General features: G+C 46.5%; 1 protein-coding gene across 3 annotated transcripts in view; it reads left to right on the forward strand.

Moving 5' to 3' along the window:
* The first annotated feature begins 1,886 nt into the window (after window positions 1-1,886).
* sh2b1 (SH2B adaptor protein 1) overlaps window positions 1,887-15,461 on the forward strand; it is a 49,455-nt gene continuing 35,880 nt past the window's right edge. Inside the window, exons 1-3 of one of the 3 annotated variants that reach the window (XM_042081776.1) lie at window positions 1,887-2,287; window positions 7,985-9,143; window positions 9,180-10,191. In XM_042081776.1, coding sequence (XP_041937710.1) covers window positions 8,392-9,143; window positions 9,180-10,191 — 1,764 coding nt within the window. In that variant the 5' untranslated portion in view covers window positions 1,887-2,287; window positions 7,985-8,391. Of the gene's footprint in view, window positions 2,288-7,984; window positions 10,192-15,461 lie in introns of all 3 variants that reach the window. The other 2 variants (XM_042081775.1, XM_042081777.1) reach the window with 2 other exon arrangements.

Below are 15,461 nucleotides of genomic sequence, written 5' to 3' on the forward strand. Positions count from 1 at the left end.
TAATTTATTGTGTGGCCCCCCATGCACGAAACTTGGCGTGCATTCAGAGAGTGTCATAATGATCCTACACTTCCAATTTCGTGCAGTTTTGACTATGTTAGGTCACAGATACCTGCGATTACAACACCTAATTTTTACTTTTTTGTGTTTAACTAGGTGGCGCTATACATGAAATGAGTGGTTATGGAATGGGTTGACATGGCCCCTTGAGATCAACATACAAAAAAAAAGGTCCTCCTAAACCCTACGGTTCTCGAGATATTCACAGAAAACTGTGTCTGCCCTACCCTCCTTTTGGGGGTCCAGTCCAGCGGGAGGGCTACAGATCAAAACGAAAAACGATGGTTCCATGCTATCCATGTGGGGTTACATGCCCACCAAGTTTCGTGTACCCCGGTCTTTCAGTGTCCCGGGAATCCTTGACAGAAATTTGGACATGCGAAAAAGAAAAAAAAAAGAAAAGAAAAATCTGACTAAACCTACAGTATATGACCGCCGCTTCGCTGCGCAGCGGTCATAATAATTTAACTGAAAAATAATAAGCGTAAACATATACAAACGTGACTTTGTAAGAAAACTAAGAATACCTTCCTTCCATCAATGAGGAATCAGAAGAAAATAGTCTTGACTGTGTCATAGTGCTGATGGAGGAGTCTTGACTGTGTTACATGTGTCCTCTCTGGCTGTTAGGAAACCATAGTAACAAGAGAAGGGTTACATGTGTCCTCTCTGGCTGTTAGGAAACCATAGTAACAAGAGAAGGGTTACATGTGTCCTCTCTGGCTGATTGAAGACCAGACGTGCCCCTGCATTTTGAATAATCTCACTGCACAAGCAGGAAGGCCAGCAAACAATGCATTGCAATCATCCAGTTTGGACAGACCATGGCCAGTTGTGTGGCATATTCAGTCAGATAAGGTCTGAGCTTCCTAATATTGTAGGTCTATGAGAAAAACCTACATGATTTTATGATTAGTCTAAGGCTCCGAAAAAATTAGTCTGTCATCAATTGTGACACCCAAGTTACGTTTTAGCAGAGGTCCGTGAATATGAACCAAGCTGGATGCTGATATGTTGGGGAATAGCTGAATTATCTCAGTTTTGGAGAGATTAAGCTGAATTCATCCACACTGAAATATCCCTGAGGCATGCAGGCATCTGAGCTGTCATCAGGTGGGAAAGACAAGCAGGCTAAAGCCTGTCATCCGCATGGCAGCAGGCAAATGATCGGAGTAAATTATCTCACCTAAGGAAGTGTTGGCTAAATGGAGAAGAAGTGTACCAAGTAGCCTAGGCTAGGCTGTGTGTAGGCTAAGTGACTGTGTGTGTGTGTGTGTGTGAGTGTGTAGCTCTGGCTCAGCCTAAGTAATTGTGTGTGTGTGTGTGTAGCTCTGGTGTAGCTCTGGCTCAACCTGAGCGTTAAATGGTCGAATAGGCTAGCCTAGTCCCTTCCTAAACCTCCCTCCTGAAACCTCGTGTCGTACAACATGAATTATCCACCTGTGGTTTTAAACCTGAAATCCTCAAATGGAGTTTTCAACACGGTCTTCCTCAGAGATGCTGATCCTCTGTGCTGGACTACGAGCGATAACAGCTGAGCCAGTCAGATGTCCTGGCTGTTTTGCAATGAAACCACTATGCCGTGACAGCTCTCGTCTAAGCCATAAGTGTTTCAGAGGTCACTGTGATTTGGATTAGCCTAACAAACGGCACTATAACGGGATGCTTCAGTATGATCGGTTCCCATAAGCAGCAGGCGATGTGCAACATAACTGAACTCACGCCCTCGCCCTTTCCGATAGAGTAGAGAAGCCTATACTCTCACCAACATGCATGCCCCCTCCCCTCCCCTTCGCCTCCTCCTCTCTCCTCTCCTCTCTCCGTATCCCTGTCCCCCTACCCTCTCCCACTCTATCGCGAGAGACGAGCTGGGACAGGAGACAGAAATAGTCATATTTTAGCAACAACAACTGTTATAAAATAATAATAAAACGAGTACGGTTTTATGAACGACAAAAACGCAACCCGTTGTTGACAAACGTAAATGTATATTAGATGAGAGGGATATAACAAATACTATCCATGGCAACGCTGACTTGTTTCCAATATTCTTGATTGTTGGCTAATAGCTAACGTGCTATTAGCTGAGGACCGATTTAAGAATAGCGACCTGGCTAATAACGCTGTTGTCTTGTTAGCTAATACCATTCCCTCTAGCCCGCTAAACTGGATTTTTGAAAGAGATTACACATTTGAAAGCTCTATACGGTGTATAAATACAAAAAAGGTAAGCATATCATTTCTTCAGCATCTCGATGTTCACGCATGTTATCAATAGCTGGCCAGGCTAAAGTCTGGCTAGCTAACAGTCTGTGACATGGCTGCTTGTTGAAAATGCAAGCTAGCTAGCTACCTAGTCACCCAGTCAGCGTTCTTCATTAAAGCTAACGAGTGCTAACGTTAGCCTGTTGGAAAGCTGCAATTGAACATTATCATGAGCTAGCCAATAACGGTATTGATTAGCCATGAACAACAGTATTGTATGTGCACGGGAATCTAGACGACTTAACGTTAGCTCGTTAACGTTAACCAATGTGACTAGGAAAATTGGTGTTTGTGTTGTGGACTTTGGCCTGATGTAATGTTACTCTGAATTAAAACAGTTAGCCATGCAGCTATCTTTCAGCGTATGTTGTTTCACATCAGATTGTATCCTTTCAGCAGGGATAGCTAATGTTAAACATCGGCGTCAATTTGCCAATGTAACCGAAGAGGTTAAATGTTGTCTGGTGCGCACTGATGCTAGCTAGCGCGCATAAACGACGCAATTTCAATGACAGATCATGCAGTTAGCTGACTAATTTATGATTTGTGCAAGAGGAATGTTTGTGTAGATTCCGACTGAATGTGCATTCCACATGTAGGAATTCCCTGGACAGCCCAAACATGCTGATTGCCGTAAGCACCTTGACGTTAATGTTTACCGGGGTACGGTAACGTGAATGTTATTGGACCGAGCGCTTGAAAGCGTTGTGTTTTTGTTATTTGGAGAATGCAGTCTAATGTTCTTATCCTGGTGCCGCAATTCTAAGGCTATTGCGAATTGGTGATGGAGTTTATGTACAGGCTTTCTGTATATCTTCCCACCAAGGTTAATGTAGGCTTTGAGTTCGAGGTTAAGTTAACGCCACTGGTGGAGCGGCGTCTGTGTAGGGTCCAACCCACACCCCTGCCTGCTGCCGCCGTCTCGCTTGCTCGCTCCAGCACCGCACTCGGAAGGCCTTTCATGTTTGAGTTGGCCCGGCGGTAATTAGGCAGGAATTTCGTAAATGAATGAGAATCCACAACGGTGTTGTTTGTGTTGCCCGGCCTTGCTCACGCTGTCTGCCAGTGAAGAGCACAGATAGTCAGTCACCTGTGATTCTCTCTAGAGACAAATGTAAGTAGTTATGTACAGTGTGTGTGTGTGTGTACAGTGTCTTAATAAACCTCTCTCTCTCACACACGCACACAACCCCCCACGTGATGTATTGAATATGATATATAATATAATATAATATATAATGAAGGAGAGGACAGCAGGGCATAATGTATTGAATCTGATATATAATATAATAAAGGAGAGGACTGCAGGGCTTGATGTATTGAATATGATATACAATATAATATAATATATAATGAAGGAGAGGACAGCAGGGCTTGGAACTCTAATATCTCGCTACCTAATATTTTGCTACCTGCTCTGCCCTCTCACCTTGTCTCTCAGGCATGAGTGGCCATTAGGATAGATAATCATAACAATATAATAATAATAATATAATAATAATCATATACTACTACTACTACTAATAAGCTTTATTTGTATAGCACCTTTCACACACAGAATGGGCATTAGGATAGATGCCAGTACTGGTGTTGGTCCACTTGTTGGTATGGACATTAGGATAGATGCCAGTACTGGTGTTGGTCCACTTGTTGGTATGGACATTAGGATAGATGCCAGTACTGGTGTTGGTTGGTGTGGGCTTTAGGATAGATGCTAGTACTGGTGTTGGTCCACTTGTTGGTATTGGTGTTACTGGTGTTAGACATAGTGGGCAGCAGTGGCCTACTGGTTAGGGGCAGCCGTGGCCTACTGGTTAGGGGCAGCCATGGCCTACTGGTTAGGGCATCGGGCTTGTAACCGAGCACTGCTCTCCCATGCCCACATTCAAGGCTGAAGTGCCCTTGAGCAAGGCACCTAACCCCTCACTGCTTCCCGAGCACCGCCGTTGTAGCAGGCAGCTCACTGCGTGGGGATTAGTGTGTGCTTCACCTCACTGTGTGTTCACTGTGAGCTGAGTGTGTTTCACTAATTCACGGATTGGGATAAATGCAGAGACCAAATTTCCCTCACGGGATCAAAAGAGTACATATACTTATACTTGGTGTAGTCTAGTTAGCTGTGGTGGGTATACTGGGATGTAGTCTAGTTAGCTGTAGTGGGTATACTGTGATCAACTCCCTTGCCTATTTTAAGTGGGTATACTGAGATGGTGATGCTTTTTAAGTGGGTATACTGAGATGGTGATGCTTTTTAAGTGGGTATACTGAGATGCTTTTTAAGTGGGTATACTGAGATGGTGATGCTTTTTAAGTGGGTATACTGAGATGTTGATTAGGGCTTTGACTTTTGCCCAAAAATCATATTCGAAGTTCGTTTGTTTATTATTATATTAAAATTCGAATATATTCGAATATGTATTAATAATATTTTAACCATTAAATGTCTTCAGTAAGACCGATATTGGTGTCAAACTTAAGTTCTATATGTTCTGTCCACCAGAGGGCAGTGTATCAGTCAATGTCAATAGACTACATGCACGAAAGGCTGAGTATTTATGCATGTGTTAAAATTGTTATTATTGAGCATAGGGCTGGGCGATAAAACGATAGCGATATGTATCGCAATAGACATGTAATCGATATTAATAAAAAATATGTTCGATAGAACATTCATAATTAAAAGCAACACACACCTCCTGCCTTACGTTGTCCATAAATAAATATGCTAAATAAATATATCTTGCATTGTAGTATGTCACACTCTACCAGAGTAGGCGATAGAAGTAGGCCTACCTCAACACAGACTCTCCTTGCCCCGTGCACTCTCTCTCTCTCTCTGTCTCTCCATCTCAACAGGCGCATCTCTCCTCAGCATGCACTATGCACATGTAATCCAAACATTAATCGTGCAAGACGACTGGCGCGCTGCACAAATTTGTTCAAAACTGTTGCATTCAGATTGACTGCTAAGTTCTAACCATCTCAATCCCGATGCAAATGGAAAAGTATTTTCCAAGACTCAAACGGGCCTGTCCCAAGGAGAAAAAGTATTCATTTGAAACTTAAACACACGTAGGGAAACTGAAAAGTCTAACCAGACTATGATAAACTAGTAAATTAAGCTAATGTTACTTTGTTTACAATATTTCCAGGCATTCAACCAGTGCTGCTTTTCATTCAGACTTATCTGCACATTTATTTATTTGAGTGTTTTTCATTATTGTGTTGCCATTTCTTTTCCCTGTTGGCTTTGATTGATAACTGAGGTGATTAAAATCAGAGGAAGGTTAAGTTTAAAATAAAAGTGTCTATTATGTCTATGTGTGAGCTCACTAAGCGCGAACCAGCCAGGATGCTAACGTCACCTACAGGAGCCCAGATGACCAATAATAGCCTTGCTAATGAGCTCACGATTTTACTTCACCAGGCGTGAAAAAAACCTCGGAATCTGAATTGAAAACAACGTTTACAACCAAATACATTTATAGAAATGATCTGCATAGGCTACAGGTTCGAATATTAAGAGATCCCTAAAATTCGTTCGAATATCTTTAATTTTTAAAATAATCGAATTATATTCGAATAACGAAGTTCGGAGTCAAAGCCCTAGCGGTGATTTCTTTTTAAGTGGGTATACTGAGATGCTTTTTAAGTGGGTATACTGAGATGCTTTTTAAGTGGGTATACTGAGATGGTGATGCTTTTTAAGTGGGTATACTGCGTAGTCCTGCGTATCACGTAGACTACACCACTGGACATAACATAACTCAATACAGTTCTATGTTAATAATAATAATAATAATATATAATAAAAATCTAAGTATAAAATATAATAAAAATATAAGTATTTTAAGTAAGTTTCACATGTTACTTCTAAGCCTGTTTTAATGAAGAGAGAATCTGTTAGAGAAAAGCGTGTTAGTAGTGAAGATGCTGGAGCACACACATGCACGCACGCACACACACACACACACACACACACACACACACAAACCTCTAGCGTGTTACTAGTGAAGATGCTGGAGCACACACATGCACGCACGCACACACACACACACACACACACACACAAACCTCTAGCGTGTTACTAGTGAAGATGCTGAAACACACACACACCTCCAGCGTGTTACACACACACACACACACACACACACCTCCAGCATGTTACACACACACACACACACACACACACAAACCTCCAGCGTGTTACACACACACACACACACACAAACCTCCAGTATGTTATTAGTGAAGATGCTGAAGCACACACACACACACACAAAGTGTGTTACTAGTGAAGATCCTGAAGCGCACACACACACACACACACACAAACCTCTAGCGTGTTACTAGTGAAGATGCTGAAACACACACACACACACCTGTGTTTCCCACAGAACTGGATTCAATTTGTGGCGGTAGCTGACTTGGACAACGGCGGGGGGGGGGGTATTAAGATCGTCGTAGTGTATAGGTCTAATTGAGTGCCTGTCACTTTAAGAAGTTCGTGAGGGAACCCTTGCCATTATGATTGTAACACAGTTAAAAGGCTGCTGATGTGTGGATGCCATTCATAACGTTTTCTACATAGTTGAAATAAAGGTTCGTACTTCTCCTTGGGACAATCACTTTTGAGTCTTGGAAAACATTTTTCTATTTACATCGGGATTTTGCAAACATTCAGTGTCAGAGCCCTTCAACGAAATTGGCAAGCAGCTGTAAGTAGGCTAAGCATGCTAAGACATCCAAACATTATTCTAACGTTAGCTTTGAGATACTGCTTGATTGCATAACTTAACTTAGTTTAGTCTCCTCAATGTGACCTTAGCAGAGTTAACTTCAATGCAGCAGTTTTGAACAAATTTGCGCAGCATGGTCACGATGCTAAGCGGATTTAATAGCAATTTAGCCAGACGTCTTCTATGCAATGCTTCTATGTGGCAACAACAATCCTTCAACAATCGTGAATATTTTGTTAAATGCACATGCAGAGGAGGAGCAGCGGGCTCGTTACGAGAGAGAGCGGGGCGGGGCGAGGAAAGGCTGCGTGCGTAAAAAGCGCAGCTCAATGGCAATGCAAGGATTTGATCTTATATTTAATTTAAATTAAATTTAATTGAATTAAACATAGAATATTAATGTGTGGCAGCCGGCGCCCCCGCCACAGATTAGTCAATGTATGGGAAACACTGCACACACACACAAACCTCTAGCGTGTTACTAGTGAAGATACTGAAGCGCACACACACACACAAACACAAACACACAAACCTCTAGCGTGTTACTAGGGAAGATGCTAAAGCACACACACACACACCTGAAGTCTTCAACATCTGTGGTGGTGCGAGCGATATTATGCTGTGCTGTTAGTTTTGAGTAGGGAGAGTTTAACCAGCATGTGTGTGTGTGTTTTTGTGTTTGTGCTGTGTGCGTGTGTGTGTAGATAGATAGATAGATACTTTATTGATCCCCAAGGGGAAATTGTGTGTGTGTGTTTGTGCTAAGTGTGTGTGTTTGTGTGCGTGTTTGTGTGTGTGTGTTTGTGCTGTGTATGTGTTTGTGCTGTGTATGTGTTTGTGCTAAGTGTGCGTGTGTGTGCTTGTGTTTGTGTTTGTGTGTCCTGTTGAGGTGCTGAGCTGTCTCTGTTTTGCCTCTGCAGGTTGTAGCTGGTCGGAGCTGGACCCTAGCTGGACTTGGCGTCGGGAGGCTGAGGCCGGTGTGTGTGTGTGTGTGAGTGTGTGTGTGTCTCCCATGCAGTGGCGGGAATGCTGCTCTCCTCCCATGGGTGTGTGTGCTGGCCAGCGTGCTGGAGCTGAGTGCCTGTGTGTGTGTGTGTGTGTGTATGTGTATGTTGGTGTGTGTGTGCGTGTGTGTAAATGGGGGAAGCTTGTGCCTCTACCTGCGGACTGCTGAACTGCATACCCACCTGGCCTGCGTGAGAAGCCACACCCACAACACAAACCAGCCAATGAGAAGAGCCCCCTTTGACATCACACAGGGCTCCCACCTGCCCCCTGCTCCACTGAGCCGTCAGTCAACCCAGCGAGCCAATCAGCTGCTCCCGTCATGAACGGCTCCCTCCTGACCCCGCCCAGCCCCCGGGCCACCTCTAACTCCTCCCCCCTGCCCCCCTCGCCATCTCCGTCACCCTCGCCGCCTTCGCCTTCCCTGCTGGCCCTGTCGCCGCGGTTACCGCCGCTGCCGCCGCCCGTGGCCAGCGCCTCGTCGGAGACGCCCACCCCTTCGCCCTCGCCGTGCCTGCTGCCCCTGTCACCGCGGTTGCCGTCGGAGACGCCCACCCCTTCGCCCTCGCCGCGCCTCAGCTGGACGGACTTCTGCGAGCTGCACGCGCGGGCGGCGGCGGGGGACTTCGCGCGCCACTTCCGGGCCTTCCTGCAGGAGAACCCGCACTACCCTGCCGAGTCGTCCGCGCCCGCCTTCTGCCGCCGCTTCACCGACCGCTTTGTGCGCCACTTCCAGAGCGAGCTGCAGACCGGCGCCGGCCAGTCGGACGACCTCCTCGCCGGCTGGGTGGGCCAATCGGACGCCACCACGTCGTCTCTGGAGGAGGATGTGTCGTCTCCGCTCCCGGCCCTGGCGTCGGAGGCCACACCCCCCGCCGACCCCCAGGCCCCACCCACACCGCCGTCAGCGCGAGGAGGGGGAGGAGCCGAGTGTGGCGACGTGTACGGACACACACACACACACATCCCGCCCCCCCCCTCCTCCTCCTCCTCCTGCTCCTCCTCCGTGGGCGGGAACAACGGCCGGCGGGAGGACCGGGGCGGCACCGGGGTGCCCAGACAGTCGCCTGGCAACAACGCGCCCGGCAACGCGCCTGGCAACGCGCCCGGCAACGCGCCCGGCAACGGAGATGTGGAGGAGGAGGATGAGGACAGCTGGGCGGGGGGGGCAGTGGGGGAGGAGGCGGAGCCTGACGACACGAGGAGGGAGGGGCCAGAGGAGGATGAGTTCTGTTGTCCCGACGACGGCCCCAGCGCGGACACCACCCCGTCGTCCCTGGCGACCACGCCCACCTCCATGGCCAGCGCGGGCAGCGCGGCGGTCTCCAAGGGCAACGGCGCGTCCAAGGGGCGGCTGAAGAAGCGCTTCTCGCTGCGCAGCGTTGGCCGGAGCGTGAGGGGCAGCGTGCGGGGCATCCTGCACTGGCGCAGCGGCTCGGCCGACGCCCCCTCCCCCTCGTCCGCGTCCGCCCCCCCACTGACCTCCAGCTGCAGCTACTCGGCCGGCCTGCAGGAGGCGCCCAAGCGCGGTGGGGGGGGTGGTGGAGGTCCGGCGGGCTCTCTGCCGGTGTCGCTCTCGCTGCCGTTGGCAACCACGCTGCTGCCGCACTCGTCCTCGTCCTCGCTGCCGCCCTCGTCCTCGTCCAGCGCCACCTCCCTCTCGCTGGCCGACCCTCGCGACCCCAGCCGGCGCCGTAGCAACGGCGAGAGCGAGAAGGAGAAGTGGAGCTCCCGGCTGGAGAAGCTCCGCCTCTCACGCTCTCCGCCCCCGCTGGTGTCGGCTGCAGGCCACGCCCCCGCCTCTCTTTCCCACAATGCAACACTCTCCTCCGGCGCCGCCTCCTCCGGCCTCAGGGTTAGCAGGCTAGTGCGCGAGGGCGGGGTCACGGTGAACTCCTCCTCCTTTGACCAGCTCCCCGCCTCCCAGAGCTTCAGCTTCTCCTTCGGTCTGCTTCACCATGGCAACGACAGCTCTGCGCCCAGCGCTGGCGCCGCCCCCCAGACGCTGCCCGTAGGGAGGGGCTCTCGCTGGCACAAGTGCCGCCTGGCGCTGCGCGAACGAGACAAGGAGGGCACGCAGAGGGGCGAAGAGCACTTCCTGGAGTTCTACATCCCTCCCAAGGTGAGCCGCCACTGTGTGTGGAAGTGTGTGAGCCCAGGGGTGGAGGGGGTGTTTAGGGGTGGAGGGGGTGTTTAGGGGGGGAGGGTGTGTTTAGGGGTGGAGGGGGTGTTTAGGGGTGGATAGTGTGTTTAGGGGTGGAGGGTGTGTTTAGGGGTGGAGGGGTGTTTAGGGGTGGAGGGTGTGTTTAGGGGTGGAGGGGGTGTTTAGGGGTGGAGGGGTGTTTAGGGGGGGAGAGGGTGTTTAGGGGGGGAGAGGGTGTGTTTAGGGGTGGAGGGGGTGTTTAGGGGTGGATAGTGTGTTCAGGGGGGGAGAGGGGTGTTTAGGGGTGGAGGGGTGTTTAGGGGTGGAGGGTGTGTTTAGGGGTGGATAGTGTGTTTAGGGGTGGATAGTGTGTTTAGGGGTGGATAGTGTGTTTAGGGGTGGAGGGTGTGTTTAGGGGTGGAGGGGTGTTTAGGGGTGGAGGGTGTGTTTAGGGGTGGAGGGGGTGTTTAGGGGTGGAGGGGTGTTTAGGGGTGGAGGGGGTGTTTAGGGGGGGAGGGTGTGTTTAGGGGTGGAGGGGGTGTTTAGGGGTGGATAGTGTGTTTAGGGGTGGAGGGTGTGTTTAGGGGTGGAGGGGTGTTTAGGGGTGGAGGGTGTGTTTAGGGGTGGAGGGGGTGTTTAGGGGTGGAGGGGTGTTTAGGGGGGGAGAGGGTGTTTAGGGGGGGAGAGGGTGTGTTTAGGGGTGGAGGGGGTGTTTAGGGGTGGATAGTGTGTTCAGGGGGGGAGAGGGGTGTTTAGGGGTGGAGGGGTGTTTAGGGGTGGAGGGTGTGTTTAGGGGTGGATAGTGTGTTTAGGGGTGGATAGTGTGTTTAGGGGTGGATAGTGTGTTTAGGGGTGGAGGGTGTGTTTAGGGGTGGAGGGTGTGTTGGTGGTGGTGATGAGGGTGTGTTTGAAAATTTACCAGCAACTCAGTATTAAATTATTATCAACTCAGTATTAGATTATTATCTATCAGCCACCTTCATGAGGTTGTGTTGGTGTTGAGGTTGTGTTGGTGATGAGTTTGTGTTGGTGTTGGTGATGAGGTGGTGTTGGTGATGAGGTTGTGATGGTGATGAGGTTGTGTCGATGGTGATGAGGTTGTGATGGTGATGAGGTTGTGTTGGTGATGAGGTTGTGTCGATGGTGATGAGGTTGTGATTAGTGCTGGGCGGTATACCGATTCACACCGTATACCGGTGTATATTTTCGTTATGATATGAATTTTTAATATACCGCCATACCGGTGTATTTTATTACACAACGCGCGACAGTGTTTCAGACGGGACTTTTTTTTCACACGCACGCATGGTGCCACTGCGAGGCATAGTGAGGGTAAACACAAAACACCTACGTTTTTCCCCTGAAGTATGACCCTTAAGGCTTAATTTCTCTTTAGGTAGGGTTTTTTTTTAAGGGTGTTTAAATTGTTTCTTTAGTTAAGGAAAAACGTTAAGGGATACTGCATTGAAAGGGATTTACCGTCACGAAAATTCTATTGAGATTGTTCAACAGCTGTAACTAGCTGGCTAGTAGGTGATGTCGTTAGTTAGCAACCCACCGAACACAGTGAAGTTTAATGTTCTTATCATTCATCTCACCTTAAGAATATTCGCTGAAATTATCCAGGTAGCAAGTAAAGCATGTTATAGACATGCACTGAGCAATACTAGCTGACATCCACATCCACATGAAGTTAACGTTAGCCTACCACTAACGTCATGTAAACCACACAATAACATTAAGGCATGTTTCTGATAGGCCTATTTGACAGAGTAAGCATATTAGCAGAGAGGTTTTATTTTAAATTGTATAATTTTCAAAAAAGTATAATTATTGCAAGTTGCACTACTTTTTGTATTGGTTTTATACAAGATGTTTGTGAAATTTGCACAGTAAAAGTTCTGTGTTTTGACTGCAATTGTCTTTGCATTCTGATTAGATTCTTCGTTAGAATCATGAGTGGCTCTTTGTAAACAGCATCATTTTCTGGGGCCATGCAAAACTGCATTAGCCTACCACTAGTGTGGAGTTATTCTACATCATAACAGTAAAACAGACCATCCTTAGTCAATGTACTGCAGCAATTCCTCTCTCAACCTGTAGAAAATGCTGTGAACATCTGATTATGCATGGAAAAACAAATACCGTCATATACCGTGAAACCGTAAGAATTTTGAAAAATACAGTGATATACATTTTTGGTCATACCGCCCAGCACTAGTTGTGATGGTGATGAGGTTGTGTTGATGGTGATGAGGTTGTGTCGATGGTGATGAGGTTGTGTCGATGGTGATGAGGTTGTGTTGGTGTTGGTGATGAGGTTGTGTTGGTGTAGAGGTTGTGTCGGTGATGAGGTTGTGTTGGTGTTGGTGATGAGGTTGTGTTGGTGATGAGGTTGTGTTGGTGATGAGGTTGTGTTGGTGATGAGGTTGTGATGGTGATGAGGTTGTGTTGGTGATGAGTTTGTGTTATGAGGCTGCATAAGTGCTTTGGTAAGGTTGCTTTATGGCTATGAGGTATTGTGGCTGTTAGGTTATATTCTGGGGATATGTTGCTTGTAAGGTTGTGTTGTTTGTAAGGTTGTGTTGTTTATAAGGTTGTGTTGTTGGTACGGTTGTGTTGGTACGGTTGTGTTGTTTGTAAGGTTGTGTTGTTTGTAAGGTTGTGCTGTTTGTAAGGTTGTGCTGTTTGTAAGGTTGTGTTTGTAAGGTTGTGTTGTTTGTAAGGTTGTGTTGTTTATAAAGTTGTGTTATTTATAAGGTTGTGTTCGTAAGGTTGTGTTGTTGGTAAGGTTGTGTTGTTTGTAAGGTTGTGTTGTGCTACGGCTGTTCGGTTATATTCTGGGGATAAGTTGTTTGCACCCCTAGGCATGGGAAGAGTGTGGGAAGACATGGGTGTCCTCTATCCCCAGAAGATACCCCTCAAATTCGACTGTAATTATACATAGGCCTATAACATTAAGTTAGAGCCTGCACATTAATTAGCCTACATGGATCTGATAATATTCCCATAAGGTATAACACACCCTGTTGAAATGTGTTGCTCAAATTAGATTCCCGGTACATCCTGGCATTGTGTACTGGCCTTGACCATTTTACTGGCCTTGACCACGTTTGTGATAAGATGTAAAGCATCACATATCATCTGGCCATTATTAAAATAAAAATGTGTTTTAATCATAAACACCATTAAGAGAGCATCCAAATACAGAAGTGGCCTATAGTCTATCCATTAGAGCTGCTTGGGGATGTATGCTGTGGAAACCTTTCCTATTGACATAGTCTGTCTTATTTATGGGAGCTGCTTGGAGATATATGCTGTGGAGACTATTGACATAGTCTGTCTTATTTATGGGTGGCACTTAAATGGTCCCATCAATGCAGCCAGTGACGTTTGGGAAGCCTGAAATAGCCATGGCCCATTCATTTAAAGCTCACCAGCAAAGATAATTTCGGTGCAAATTTGGAAAACTTAAGACAAGTGATGCTGACCTGCCAGTTGGTAAAACTCCACTTTAATGATCCTCGTGGGTTTGTGGCCTAGATAACGAATGAAGCTGCGCAGAAACCGCTTAAGCGCAAGGCAAACTTTACCTACCGGTCGACAAACAGTTGCTTTGCTGACATGCTCTGCATCTCCAACACTGTCCAAAAAACTCCCAGCCACAAAAGAAAGGGAGTGCAATCGCCGATGCACATCATTTGGAGAGGCAAAAAGTGTATTTAAAAACTCTTTTACCCCAGATGCCATCAGCATTCTTAACCCAACTAAGTGACAACACACATACCTGACTGAGCTGCTATTTTATGTATTTAAACTTATTTATTCATTTGATTAATAATGATATTTTAAGTGTGTCTGAGATGTTGTCCATCTGTCTAGTGAGCCAAAGAAAACATTAAAGATTTGTTATATTCTACTCTACTCTACTCTATTCTACTCTATTCTATTCTACTCTATTCTACTCATCTCTACTCTACTCTACTCATCTCTACTCTACTCATCTCTATTCTACTCATCTCTACTCTACTCATCTCTACTCTACTCTACTCTACTCATCTCTACTCTACTCTACTCATCTCTACTCTACTCATCTCTATTCTACTCATCTCTACTCTACTCATCTCTACTCTACTCTACTCTACTCATCTCTACTCTACTCTACTCATCTCTACTCTACTCTACTCTACTCTATTCTACTCTACTCATCTCTACTCATCTCTACTCTACTCATCTCTACTCTACTCATCTCTACTCTACTCTACTCTACTCTACTCATCTCTACTCTACTCTACTCATCTCTACTCTACTCTACTCTACTCATCTCTACTCTACTTTACTCATCTCTACTCTACTCATCCCTACTCTACTCTACTCTACTCATCTCTACTCTACTCATCTCTTCTCTACTCTACTCATCTCTACTCTACTCTACTCTACTCTACTCTACTCTACTCATCTCTACTCTACTCATCTCTACTCTACTCTACTCTATTCTACTCTACTAATCTCTACTCATCTCTACTCTACTCTACTCATCTCTACTCTACTCATCTCTACTCTACTCTACTCTATTCTACTCTACTAATCTCTACTCATCTCTACTCTACTCTACTCTACTCTACTCATCTCTACTCTACTCATCTCTACTCTACTCTACTCATCTCTACTCTACTCTACTGTACTCTACTCTACTCTACTCTACTCATCTCTACTCTACTCTACTCTACTCATCTCTACTCTACTCATCTCTACTCTACTCTACTCTATTCTACTCTACTAATCTCTACTCATCTCTACTCTACTCATCTCTTCTCTACTCTACTCTTCTCTACTCTACTCTACTCTACTCATCTCTACTCTACTCTACTCTACTCTACTGTACTCTACTCTACTCTACTCATCTCTACTCTACTCTACTCTACTCATCTCTACTCATCTCTACTCTACTCTACTCTATTCTACTCTACTAATCTCTACTCATCTCTACTCTATTCTACTCTACTGTACTCTACTCATCTCTACTCTACTCTACTCTACTTATCTCTACTCTACTCTACTCATCTCAACTCTACTCATCTCTACTCTACTCTACTCATCTCTACTCTACTCTACTCTACTCATCTCTACTCTACTCTACTCATCTCAACTCTACTCTACTCTACTGTACTCTACTCTACTCTACTTTACTCATCTCTACTCTACTCTACTCTACTCTACTCTACTCATCTCTACTCTACTCATCTCTA

The sequence above is a fragment of the Alosa sapidissima genome, chromosome 24 (assembly GCF_018492685.1).
Source record: "Alosa sapidissima isolate fAloSap1 chromosome 24, fAloSap1.pri, whole genome shotgun sequence".
Lineage (NCBI taxonomy): Eukaryota > Metazoa > Chordata > Actinopteri > Clupeiformes > Clupeidae > Alosa > Alosa sapidissima.